The 14,114-nt window shown below is 50.5% G+C and overlaps 1 protein-coding gene across 1 annotated transcript in view; it reads left to right on the top strand.

Moving 5' to 3' along the window:
- GLUD1 (glutamate dehydrogenase 1) overlaps positions 1-14,114 on the top strand; it is a 140,832-nt gene that overhangs the window by 112,941 nt on the left and 13,777 nt on the right. Inside the window, exon 10 of the mRNA XM_085607853.1 lies at positions 11,277-11,400. Coding sequence (XP_085463979.1) covers positions 11,277-11,400 — 124 coding nt within the window. The remainder of the gene's footprint in view (positions 1-11,276; positions 11,401-14,114) is intronic.

Here is a 14,114-nt window from a genome sequence, read left to right as displayed (position 1 = left end):
ACCCCACGGACACATTAGTCTGGCCAGACAGAGTGGCCCCCGGGACCAGGGCACGTGAAACAGAACTGTTCATAGCCCCTGTGTCAACCAAAAACTTACCTGATGCATCCAACAATCGCGTATGGACATAAGGTCCAGCTTGATCTATCGGGATTGACACATGCCCCTTACTCTGCCCTTGGCTGTCCTATGCTTGAGTATACCCGGTGTCTTCGTCCGTTACACGTCCGTCATTGTAGTACTGTTTACCTTGGCTTTGGTCGAAATAATTCTGACTGTTCTCACCTCGGGCTGCCTGTTCTTGTCTCGTGTATCCACCTCGATGCCCACTCATCCTTCCCCGTCCACGACCCCTTGAAGCAGTATTCTGTTCATACAGCAACGGGCACTGTGCTCTCCAATGCCCCTCCTCTTTACAAAAAGCACATTGATTTATGCCCAGATCTGTTCGCCCAGCTGTTTGCGTCGGTCCCGCCCCTCTTGGAGCAAAATTCTGCAACCCTCGTCCTCTTCCTCTACCCCTCTCCACTTGCTGCAGTAACACTCGTGTTTTCAACTCTTTCGATTTTCTTTCTGTCTTATCCTTGCTCTCGTTCTCCCGATGCTCATAATACTGAGCCATGCTTAGTATCGTGGAGGGCGTGGTGGTCGTCCAGGTACTTTCAGCTGCCTGTAACCGGGCCGATACCTCAGGTAGCAAATTGGTTACAAATCTATTAACAAATAAACGTACACCCCCCTCCGTTGCCAAGTCCTGTCCGCTGAAGTCAATGAACACTCCCTCAAACCTCGTGAAAAAATCAGAGACACTCTCGTCCTTCTTTTGCTTACAGGCCGTCAGCTTGTCCCAATCTACTTTCCTGGGTGGGATCAGCGAATGCATATAAGTTATTATTCTCTCAGGCAAAGTCAGTATCTCAGGTCGGGGCTTGTTCCCTGGTTTACGATCTCTATCCCAGTTTCTCAGTTGATCCCATGTCCCACCAAATTCCGTAACATGGTCCTGGTCATGTACCTGGCGCCAAATGTCCACCGGTACTAATAAGGCAAAGAATAATTCAATATCTGCCAACGTCATTACTGCTGACGAGGCGGCCTCGGTCAGTTCCTTGTAATATGCGGTGGGGTTTTTCTAGGATCTGGCAACTGGCTTTTTAGGGATAGTACCTCACTCCGCTTCCAGGGGGTATAGACCCATTGTTCCTGGAACCGGGCGTCTATTCCCGGGCGGGTAACGACACCGTGGGCATCCACTACTGCGGCAACTTCTGGATGGAAGATAGGGTGCACTTCTCGCATAGGGAACTGGGAGAATCCGGCGGGAGTGGCAGACTGCAAACGAGTTCTATAAGAGACCAAAGTCTGCACCTTCCCATACACCTCCTCCGGTGTCAACTGAGATTTATGGACCTGATCAAGAATATCATATAATATAGCCGGAGCCTTCCCTTCCTGGTGTACCTGTTCCCACACAGAAATAAGACGGTTGGCCATATGCTCCAGGGCATGCTGTTGCATCACCGGTTCATAGTCTCTCATGGTACTCCAAATATCAGCAAGCGTATAAATGGGATGTCGCATCCACTGGGATGCTTGTGTAGCAATAGTTTCCCTTTCTTCCGTTCCCAAGGCCGAACGAGTGAACAACTTCCTACCCTCGGTTAGACTGGCCGGACGTATTGGAGTAGTCACAGCTGTTACCGGCGTGGTACTGGCGGAGGAGGAGGGCAGAACAGAAGGGGAAGGCATTGACCCCGGCAACAGCTGAGGGGTCCCGGCTGCAGCTGCCGTCAATAAATTAGGCAGCATGGCCATAACTTCAGACACAGATGTCGGTAACCGGGAGAGGTTCGGCAGAGAGGGAGGGGTAGTAGTGGCCGGGGAAGCCGAAGCCGAGGCCCCCAGGGACATATTTGGGGCCGGGGCCGAGGCCCCTGATACCTCCGGATATATCCTCTGCGGTACATAAGGGGGTGGTGGCCTGGTGTCCAATAAATCCTCTATTTCATCTTCTGCATTCGGGCGGGTCACATAGCTCTTATCAACCTTTAATCGAAATTCGCGATTCATGCAATCCAATCCCTTTTCTACTCTTTCTCGGTCATAGGCCATAGCTTTCTGAGTAACATTCTGTCCTGCCTTGGCTCTGGCTACTTTCTCTTCCCTTATTCGCCGTTGTTTGGCCTCCTTTTGCCATGCAATTAGAGCGTCAAACATGGCCTGCCTACTTCGCCTAGAAAACAGCTGTTCCTGTAGGAACGCAATTTTCTTCTCATCAAACGAACCCGTTTTGGGCCAGCGTAACTCCTCATTGCCCTTGGTATACTTATGCCACAGAGTGCAGAACAACAACGGAGAGATCCCATGTTTGACATACATAAAATGGCTAGGACTGCCCTCCGGCGGGGCAGGTTGGCTCTCAGCTAGTCTGGAGTCACTTGTTCGACAGCAGCAGCCAAAACAATTCAATTTACTAAAACAAGACATTTTTGTTAGTTTTCAGACATGTATACACAAACAACAATCAACACGAATCATACACAACATACAATCAGTATCAGAGAACCAAGCCCGTCGACTCTGGTTCACAGTCCAAACACCAAACTGCACGCGGGATTCCGGCCACCCTCCTGGCTCACCACTAAGACCAGCCCCCAACGAGGACTTGCCCCGTCAGGAGTATGCCCTGTGGCTACCCAGTCTAGGTCGCGGGTCCTTCCACGTGCAATCCGTTTTATAATCCTTCGGCGCGCCGTTTTTACTCAAATCGAATGCAACCTGTACGTACTTCGAGTCAAACCACGGTAATGCTAACCCGATCAAGCAAGACACCACCCTCCGGTGCGTGCCTTCAAATCAATGCACCGCTGTCCAGCGCGAGCTTCAAACAAATACAATCCGTGTTTAAAATCAAAAATGCATCGTTCTCAACGAATGCTCTCAAATCAATCAAATAGCACACCGTCTTCAACGCGTGCCTTAACCAATAATGCACCGTTTATAACGCGTGCGTCAAATCAAATCAATACTCACCGGGTGCACCCAGATACAAATGTTCATTCTCCGCTGCCAACTCCTCCCGACCAAATCAGTCCAGTTTCTGGGTTAAGCCCGTAGGACCCCGGCGAAGGGTAACTAGCAGCAGGGGACGTACCGAAAAGTCGTGCAGGGTGGGAGAAATCCTCAGGCTCCTCTCCCGCCAACCTGTCAGGACGCCCCCAATCCCACCACCCGAATACGGGGGGGGGGGGGGGGGGGGAAGACCCTTTCACAGGGTCCCTTCGTGGTCGCCAACTGTTGTGTCCAAATAATTATTCCAAGGGCCACACTTACCACTGGCCCGCAATATTATGCAAAAAGGAGCAGTTGGCAACGTGGAAGGTTCAAACGTTTATTAGCCACCACAGAACTCTATATAGAGGAGCCTCGTCGATCCTCACCCATCAGGTGCGCCGAGGAAGACTGCTGGCTCCTTGACAGTAACACACTTTTATACATTATCAGTACAGCATACAAAACCTTATATGTGGAAAAGTACCAGTTAGTCCTGGCGCCCCTAATGAGCTCATGCCTATTTCTAGTTTTGGTTACACATACAAAGGGTTACTATCTTTACAGAGAAGGTCGAAAGGGTGACTCCCTTCTCGTCCCAGGTCTAGAGGAATTTGCCTGATACTCCCTTTTAGTAGATGTGACCTTGCTTCTCAGCAACTCAGCCTGTCTCCTAATTAAATGCAAGGAAAGGGGGAAGCAGAGGGTGTGCGGAAAAGACCACGTGACTCCCAAGTGAGAGAGAGCCGCAATCCAAGATGGAGGCGGTTCGGTTTCTCGGCCCTTTTTGTCGTACTAAACATAATCGGGGATTTCGAACCGTTTAATACACCATAACTAGTCAAACTATCATTAGATATACTGCGCTAATCATATCGTAGTGCCTTGAATACCTCAGCTGGAAAAGTGAGAAACTATATAAACACTCTCTAACCGGCCGCGGCAAATTTGAATTGGCTAATGCTTGTTGGCTGCCTGTAGGAAAAAAAATCTCTGTAACGGCCCTCTATTTAACATGGGCCTCAAAGGGAAATCTCTGCAGGTGAAACCACTTATCAGAGGCCTAGAACTATGCACAGAATGTGTGAAATGCAGAGCTGGACAAGTCTTATTTTCATAGAGCCGTTTGACCTTCACTACGTGTCTGGAGAAACATCACGAAAAGCCTAGAGTGCACAGAGGAATACGCGGGATGCCAGAGGAAGGGGGTAAGGGGTGCTTCTTCGAGAGACGTGCGCCCTACACACCCCCTACTGGGGTCAGAAATTCACTGCCCGTCTCATGGTCACGAGACGCACAATGGAATGCTGAGAATGAAGCCGCGGGCTTAAAGAGGCCGCGCGCCGCACCTACTCCGCAGGTCACTTGTCTCGCTTAGACAGTGAGGTGCGTCGACATTTTGAAGGACGAGGAAGACCCCGGCCTGGCGCTGGAGTCCCCCGTACGCGCCCTCTAGGGGAAAGCTACAGTCACTGCACTGAGAGTACCGGTGTGCTACAGAGAACCACACGCCTGAAATAACGGCTGATCAGTTTAGAGACACAATAAGGCATTCAATAGCAGGTTATCATTTAATCCATATCCAAGATTAAAGAAAAGCTTATCTGGCTTCTGAGAAGCGAAGAAAGGGGGGGGGGGGGGGAAGTACTTTTCCTTGATGTTGGATAGGTAGGACTCGCACTATGGGTGTCATGTTAAATTGTTGCAAAGAATAATAGGATATGTAGTCTGTTGAATACGATATGTTGCGATTAAATCTGCTGAGTGAATCAATAGTTAAGCATACTCTTAGCTGCCGGTCCTGACATAGAAATTAGATTTAACAAGTTAGTATTTTTTATGGGTGGGTGGAAGTAGAAGCATTACCGCACGGGCACCCCTGGCACAATTTAATGTAATGAACCTAAGTCACTAGAAATCTGATGGACGGTGGATTGATTCCACCAATGGCTTTGGAGTTTAATTACATTTATTTAAGAATGCCGGTGGTCCCACACTGGAATAATTGCATCTACTTCAGTACTTTTAACCTACATCATGCATACAATCGACTTCTCAGAAACCTTGGCAAATTGAGAGTACCCTACAAGCACTGTTGTCTCACATGGTCATTTGATGTGTGCTGCCCTGCTTTTAGATTCATGAATGCCGATAATTCACTGTAGTTGTGTAAACCGAACCAGGATCAACTATCCTCGGATCTCAACCTCGCCCTGAGTGATGTGGATCTAATTAGTAAAACTGCGTCATATTTCTACTTCATCAGTGGCTGAATTGTGCACTTGTAGGACTTGGGCTTTCAAAATTGGAAATAAAGATAAGCCAATGATTATTTAAGTAGCGATATTATTTAATTAGCTGGTGATTTGAATAAGGTTGATAAAGTCCTCCAGTCACAATTTCCAAGGCCTCTAGATCAGCCATGACTGTGGTCTGTTGCCCAGAAAAGTGAGCATAAAGTTGTCGAGGTGTCGGCAGCCAGGCAGCATGGGAGACTACAAGTAGAAGACAAACAGGTCATGCTGTTCCCGGACTACTCACGTGCGGTCCAACAACGAGCCACCTTTCTCGCAGTGAAGCGTTCCATGCGCCTAAAGAACATACAATATGCCCTCCTCTTTCCGGCCAGACTCAAAATCATATATGCTGGTACGACGCACTTTTTTTACGGACCCCAGGGAACCGGAAACCTGGGTGGAGCAGCACGCGCGGCGCCCTAGAGACGGTACCAAGCAGCACGCGATTAAACCACCCGGACGCTCAGGACGTCGATACCGAAAGGTCACCCTCCCGCAGCTCAGTGCGCGGTCCAGCGCAGCCACTGCCAGCTCACCAGACCTTGCGCAAATCATCACAGAACGCAGGAAAGCACTACAAGCGCCGGCCACATTGAGTCCAACGGAGAGGGGGTCGGACATAGAGAGAGGCCCACACCTGTTCAGCTCGGAAGACGAGGGCAGTGCTACATCAATGTCTCGAGAGGGCTCGGTGACACCCCCGGTGGTGACCCCCCAGACAGCAGACACACTGATATAAAGGAACGACAATTATCCGGGACACACGGGGGAAATTATACGACCTCAGCCCGAGATGAGCACTAACAGAATGGCGTCTGAGTTCGAAGACACGAGATCGAAACCATCCGGATGAGCCGCAACCATAGTAGCAGGGATCAATTTTCCAACCGGATACGGATTACTAAAAGCAGACATGGTGCGGGCAGGCACATCCTCGATATTAGCAATAAACGGGCGGCCACAATGGCGAGAGCCGGGAAGAAACGACGCCGCTACCCCCTCAGTTACGAACTAAAGTTTACGCATGAAAACCAGTTTGGGCATATCGCCTTGTGCGATAAGCCCTTTGAATCGGGACTGTTCCCCACTGTTGCAGTTTACCCCCCCCCCCCTCCCCTTTCGTTTATCCCCCAAGTATCCACAAAAGGGCAAGAAAGCGGAAATGGACAATACAGACTACTGGTCGACGGTGAGTGGCGGGTGGCAAGATGGGCACAACAGACACGAGAGATGATGTACATCACGAACACACGAACCTAACCTCACACCACATGTCCTGCAGAATCCCTAATACAGACATAAAATTCATCACGTTGAACGTTAGGGGAATGCACACAGCCCACAAGAGGTACTCTATCTACGCATATATTAAGAGACAGCAGGCCCAAGTAGCCGTCTTACAAGAGACACCTGACAGCGGGGGATGTAGACCGGCTGCATAAAAAGTGGCGGGGTATTATCTGCGCCACGACGTATTCCGCATTCGCCAGAGGTGCGCTAGTGTGGATTAGACCGGGGGTACATTTCAAAGAGCAAACAAGACTCCTAGACAAAGAAGGACGATATGCAATGCTGACAGGGCTGTTAGAGGGGCAACAGCTGCTCATAGGAAGTATATACGCCCCCAACGTAGAGCAAGAACAATATTGGGACAGACTCACGAGCGCACTGACACACCATACGTCGACCCCATGGCTCCTGGGGGGGACTACAATTGCACACTAGACCCACACCTAGACAGATCACATCCCCCACAGGTACACTCACCGGCATACAAACAAGCTGCACACTTCCGTAGATGGGTAGATAGGTGGGCACTGACGTTTGCCCGGAGGGCGCGGAACCCAACAACAAACCTTTACTCCTTTCACTCCCTCCCACACAATCTGAAAATCGGGCTCGACAGGTTCCTGTGTTCCGCGATACTTCTGCCCAAAGTACAAGTCACAGACTATCTGGGCAGGATAGTATCGGATCACGACGCGCACACACAGTGGTCCTCAGATGGCGACAGCCTCATCCCCCAATCCCAACATGGAAGCTACCCCAAGAATGCCTCATTGACCCGGCATTCTGCCAAACCCATGGGCAATATATGCGGGAACACTTTCTACGGAACAATGGCACGGCATCCTCCAGATCTATAGAGTGGGATGCGTTTAAAGTTAGCGCCAGGGGACATTGCATCCAACAGGTGGTGGGGGTGAGGAGAGTGCTGGAAAGTGCCTTACAAAATGCAGAGACTAAATTGGAGGAATTATCGAAAAGTACAGACCAGGGGAAAGCCACACTGGCACAACTGTCCATAGCAAAATCCACCCACGCAGAAAAGATGCGGGACCTGCGCAAATACAACTTTCGCGCTTATGCGGCTAAAACACACCGGGAGGGCAATAGAACGGGGTCACTTCTGGCCTGGTTAGTCAAGCAGGACACAACGCCACACCTCATCACAGAACTTATAGACCCAGACGGACAGCCCAAACACTCCCAAATCGACATATTGCACATATTTCACGAATACTACGCGGAAATATACCGGGCCCCACAGACTGATATGCCGAGAGAAATTGCCCGATTCCTAGGCCCATCGCCCATGCCCAGGATCCCCCCCGCAGGCAGGAAGGAATTGGATAAGAAGGTCACACCCGCAGACGTAACGCAAGCGATCAGGTCTTTGGCACGCAAGAAGGCACCGGGTACGGACGGCTTTCCACTTGAGTACTATAGCACATTCGTGGCCCAGCTGGCGCCCCGACTGGCTTCCATTTACGAGGAGGCATTAGCCAGAAAGATACTCCCGGAATCACTGCGAACATCGATCCTAGTGACCTTCCTGAAGCCACACAGAGATCCCACACTCCCTGCTTCCTACAGGCCGTTAACGCTCTTAAATACAGACTGCAAGATTCTGGGGAAAATCTTAGCAGATCGATACAGTCAAATTCTTCCGGCATTAGTGCACCCTGACCAGTGTGGGTTTGTTCCTCGGCGCAATACCTCACATAATTTATGTAGATTATTTCATATCCAAGACCAGGCAAAAGATTGATTCCCACGAGCAGCATGCCTGATTCTAGATCTGGAGAAGGCGTTAGACACCCTATTGTGGCCCTATCTGTTCACGGTCCTCCAGTGCATAGGCGTCGGTCCCACGCTCATGGCGTATACCCAGCTCCTATATAGAGGCCTCACCTCCAGGATGCGTGTCGGCAAACTCATATCTGCCCCATTCCCGGTGACACGAGAGACCAGGCAGGGGTGCCCCCTTTGCCCTCTCCTTTTCGCTCTAGCGATGGAACCCCTGGCCATAAGATTGCGACGGGAGGGGGAGGCATGGGGGATTCCCATAGCGGATTCAACCCATTGCGTGTCATTATACGCGGAAGACCTCCTGATATACGTTCGTGACATCGCGGACGATCTCACCCCAATATGGACAACGTTACAGGAGTTCGGGGAGGCCTCGGGACTTAAAGTAAACTGGGGGAAATCATCGATCTTCCCTCTAGGCGCCCAAATGGCGCCCTTGGAAATCACAATGGACGCCCAGACGCTGACATGGGACGCGACGGCCCCCAGATATCTGGGAGTGCGGCTTTACCACTCCCCCAAGGACCTCTTCGAGGGCAATCATTGCAGAGCGTTAGCGAGTTTACGACCGGCGGTAGGCTTCTGGAAGACGCTGCCATTGGCACCCATTGGGAGTGTAGCCATAGCAAAAATGATCATGGTACCGAGAATGCTATATTACTTCGCAAATCTCCTGATAATCCCGCCGCGCTCCTTTTTTCGGGAGCTAGACGCGTTGCTAACAGCACTGATTTGGGGCGGCGGACGCCATAGAGTGGCGCTGCACACGTTATATCTGCCTACGACGGGCGGAGGTCTGGGAGCTCCATCCTTCGAATCATATTTCCTTGCGGCACAGCTCCAGTGGCTGTCCCACTGGACGGCAGAGAGGCACGTGGGAGAGACGATAACGGAGGGTGGCAGGATACCCCTCCCCGCTATCAGACGAATGCTATTGCCTGGTACTAGACCGACACGCACGCACCCGCTACAGGTTTCTGTAGCCCGCAGATGTATGATGCGGATACACCGTATGTCGAGGGGACGACCATTATACTCTCCTTTGCTCCCCCTGGTGGGATTCCCTCGGAAGAGCGGGTACTACACCGCGGGAGCCCTCCGGGTATGGACCGATCACGACGTAACGGAGATGGAGGCGTTGTTTCACGAAGGACAACTGAAGACCTATGCCCAGATGGTCGAGTGGTATGACCTCCCGCGCGGACAGTTTCTACGGCACAGACAAATCTTAGACAGTGGTAGCCAACACTGGAACCTTCGGGACTGGAAACCCCCGCAACATCCAGTGTTACACACGATACTGCGCATGGGGACAGGTAGACACCTAATCACGTGGCACTACAAAGCGATTCAGGAATTGACAGATGTCTCCCTGGATGGGCTCCGCAGGGCGTGGGAGGACGACGCGGGCCGCGCATTCCATGACACGGAATGGCGCCAAGCTCTGGAATTTCCCAAAAAGGTATCTAGGAACGTGCGATTCAAAAACATACAGTTCAATATCCTGCATCGAGCGTATCTTACACCGGACAAGCTTCACCGGTTTTACCCCGATACGCAATTCACGTGCCCCCGCTGTCCGGCACCAGAAGCAGACTTTAAACACATGTTTTGGGCCTGCCCCTCCATACAACGGTATTGGGACAGGGTACACCATGCACTCCGAACAGCGGTCAATCTCCCGAACATTTCCACGTGGGAGGCGTGCGCTCTGGGGATCTCCCAGAAAAAGAAAACTGCAAAATTACAATGGAAATTTGCATCCCTCGCCATTCTCTTAGCAAAGAGGAATATAGCTATGCATTGGAGGGCCCCTACTGGGCCCTCGGAGGCAGCTTGGGCGGGGGCACTACTCAAGTGGGGGGCAGCAGAGGAAGAGACACTACGAGAAGAAGAGGTAAAGGGCACACGTAAACATCCAATATCCATGGAATGGGCACAGCTCCTAATTCACTTCAAGCAGGAACGGGCAGATGGGGAAACGCAGGAAATGACGCAGCCCCCACCCCACACCCCCTCCCTATCCCCCACCGCACAGGACCCAATGATAGCGGTACAATAGGCAAGTAGAAGGACGAATAAGGAGAGCTAGACGAGGCCCCCCGAGTTTATTGCTCGCCCCTACGACAGCTCAATTCCCCCCAAGATCACCCCAGGACGCATCCGATGGACATACAATCAGTCAGCACACCACCCGCCGCGACCGATTATCCTTGCCCACCATATATGTACCCCCCCCCCCCCTTCTTCATTCACCCCTTTTCCTTTTTTCCTCTCCTTCCCACAGTTCATAGTTAAATTTCCATCGGCAGTTCTAAAGCCGATATATTCGCTAAACGGAATAGATGATCACGTACATTATAGAGGGAGCGGTACACAGACAGGAGCGGGGAGAACGTGCTAACCCCATCTAACATGTGACACATCGGTACAGTTGCAACAGAACACACTACAGTCCACTGGAACAAACCAGTAGTAGATTTACGATCTCAGCTATGTCAAGGGGTTCCGGGGACTGGACAACTAGTGCAATTGCCCTTTGTAAACAGGAACGATACTTTCCAATGATACAAAGGGTGGTTCATCGGTGAAATATTTGATGTATATTATGGAATATTGTATGCAAAACCCTAATAAAAAAATTCAAACAAAAAAAACAAAGTTGTAGAGGTGTCGGTTTGCAATGGGAGTTAACCATTTTGCTTCAGGTATTGCCAGTACAAGTCTGTACTTTGGTCTGCTTATAATGGAAGGCAACTGTTAATATTGTACAATAATATAGGCATAATGACTGCTTACACAATAATGCCTGCTTCTCCTTTTTCCATCTCTTAGGATCTTTACTTGAATGCTGGTGGTGTAACCGTGTCTTACTTTGAGTGGTTGAAAAACTTGAACCATGTCAGCTATGGACGTCTGACTTTCAAATACGAAAGGGATTCAAACTACCACTTGCTCAGTAAGTAGTCTAGCAGGCTTCATGTTGCATGTCCTCGAATACCAAGCTTACTCTGTCACATGGTAATCCTGTGAAGAAAAAAATAGCTCCTGTTCGAAAATCTGAAACATTCAATTAAGAGCTGTGGTTCAGTTATGCCTCGGAGCAGGGACTCATTCTACACCCTGCAGGTTGAGAAACTCGTTTCTTGACAGATGAGACATTTTGAAGCCTTCATTTGATCGTCCTCCGTTATGGAAAGATGAAGCAAGCATTGCACTTACCACGTTAGGGAATTAAATCCAATCTCCTGTGCGGGAAAGGTGTTTCGAGTCTTCAGTTTATCTCAAGGGTAATATTGTAGTGGTTTAGACTTGGTGGCGGATTTATATCAGTGACTAAGCTGCCAAAATTATTACTCACAAAAAGTATGCACAACAAAGAATTGTCACAGGAAGAATCCTGTAACTATTATCAAACAGTGAATTGGATGTGGTATCGAAAATAGGAAAGATCTTTTCTTAAGGACGAGAACCCTCACTCACCTGAAGGTGACCTGCTCCATCATGGGGTTCCCTCCTCACTCTTGGCCGCAAGGTCCCAGGTGTGGGCTTCAACTCTCCGAAATAACTTTTCTAAGAGGAGCTGAGGTGTTTTAACTAGAGGGGACCAGACATCTTAGCGAGTGAGGGGCAAGAGTGCAAATTGAAACAAAAATATCTTGTCGGTGAATAATGTTAAAACCTTCTCCAGGAAACCAAATGGCTTTATTGGACGGTGTCCTGGGGCAGGATTAAAAACTAAGAGGACTAGGGGTTAACAAAATATACCCCTGCTAAGGGTCAACATGTTTCTGCCCTCTATCGGCCCCAAACCGGGTTCATTGGCATTCATCAAGACCAGATAACAAATTAGTCACTCTGCGTGATAACCATGTGAATTGTTAGCAGACAAGAACAAACATTTAAACTGGCCGTCAGTAATTGTTAACCCGTATATATAAATCTAGTATGATATACATTGTCTCATCTGGTCAAAAGCTTCCAAATACCTCTCTTCAGCCAAGGTACAGCCCACATAATACTCTGCCGATTCACTGTCCGAGCTCTCCTTTCGCCAGGACCCCGTAGAAAGGAGAGCTCGGACTGTGAATCGGCCGAGTATAATGCGGGCTGTCCCTTGGCTGACGAGAGATGTTTGCAAGCTTTAGACCAGATGAGATCGGGAGCCAGGGGAGGTTTCGCAGGTGTTGGGGTGATGTGTTCCTGTCGAGGGATGCCGAGGACGAGTCTGGCTGCGGTGTTCTGTATGGTCTGGAGTTTGTGGAGCAGAGATTTGTTGATCTCGGCGTAAAGCTCGTTTCCGTAGTCCAGTCTGCTGGTTATGAGTGCGTGGGTGACATTTTTCTTGATTCGGGGGGATCCATTTGAAGATCTTCCGAAGGATGCAGTGGGTGTTGAAACAGGTGGAGGCGACGAAGTTGATTGGTCAGGTCATGGAGAGGGAGGAGTCGAGTATGATGCAGATGTTCCAGGCATGGTCCTTTGGTGTGTGTGTGTGGGGGGGCTGCAGAGGGTGGTGGCCCACCAGGTGTTGTCCCATGCAGAGGGGGAGGATCCGAGGATGAGGATATTGGTCTTCTCCGAGTTGAGCTTCAGGCAGCTGCTGCTCATCCAGGATGCAACGTCCTTCATTCCTTTGTGGAAGATGAGTCTGGTGGTGATGGGGTTCTTGGTGAGGAAGAGGATCGGCTGGGTGTCGTCGGCGTAGGATACTACGTTGAGTCCGTGCTGTCTGACGATGGTGGCGAGGGGGGGGGGGGGGCATGTAGATGTTGAAGAGCGTAGGGCTGAGTGACGATCCTTGGGATACTCTGCAGTTGATCTTTGTGAGTTCGGAGAGGAAGGGTGCAAGTCTGAATCTTTGGGTTCTGCCGGTGAGGAAGGAGCGGATCCAGTCGAGGGCAGTTCCCTGTATGCCGGCGACGTGGAGTCTGGCGGTGGGAGACTGTGTTGAGGGCTGCAGAGAGGTCGAGTAGGATCAGGGCCACAGTGTGACCTTGGTCGAGGAGAATGCGGATGTCGTTTGTGGCGGCGAGTAGAGCGGTCTCGGTGCTGTCGTTGCTGCGGAATCCAGATTGGGAAGGGTTGAGTATGGAGTTCTCTTTGATTAATTTTGTTAGTTGGACATTGACAGTCTTCTCTGTGACTTTTGCTGCGAAGTGGAGGAGGGAGAAGGGTCGGTAGTTCTTGAGGTCCGTTGGATCTGCAGAGGGCTTCTTAAGTAGGGGCTTGACTTTTGCGCGTTTCCAGTCAGGGTATGTGCCAGTTTCGAAGGTGTCGTTGATGGTGTCGTAGTTCTGGTGCGATAGCGGCTCTGTGGAAGATGTGCGGGGACAGGGGTCTGTGGGTGCTTCTGAGGGAATGCCTTTAATGGTGGATGCAGTGTCTTGAGTGGTGATGCGGTCCAGGAGGAGATGGTGGGCTGGGTGGCGTTGCTGGAGGAGGAAATGGTTTTGGAGTCGGGTGTAACTTTGTTGAAGGTGTCATAGAGGGACTTGATTTTCAGATGGAAGTAGGAGCCAAGCTTGCTGCAGAGGTCCTGGGAGGGGGGTGATGTCCGTGGTTTTTCGGGGGGGTGAATTCCTTGATGATGCTGAAGAGTTCCTTTGAGTTGCTGGAGTTGGCGAGGATCTTGTTCTGGATGTAGGTCCTTTTGGTGGATATGATGAGTTG

The sequence above is a fragment of the Triturus cristatus genome, chromosome 1_2, assembly GCF_964204655.1.
Source record: "Triturus cristatus chromosome 1_2, aTriCri1.1, whole genome shotgun sequence".
In the NCBI taxonomy this organism is placed as follows: Eukaryota; Metazoa; Chordata; class Amphibia; order Caudata; family Salamandridae; genus Triturus; species Triturus cristatus.
Note: the sequence above shows the minus strand (reverse complement) of the source record. Positions and strands in the feature narration are given on the sequence as shown.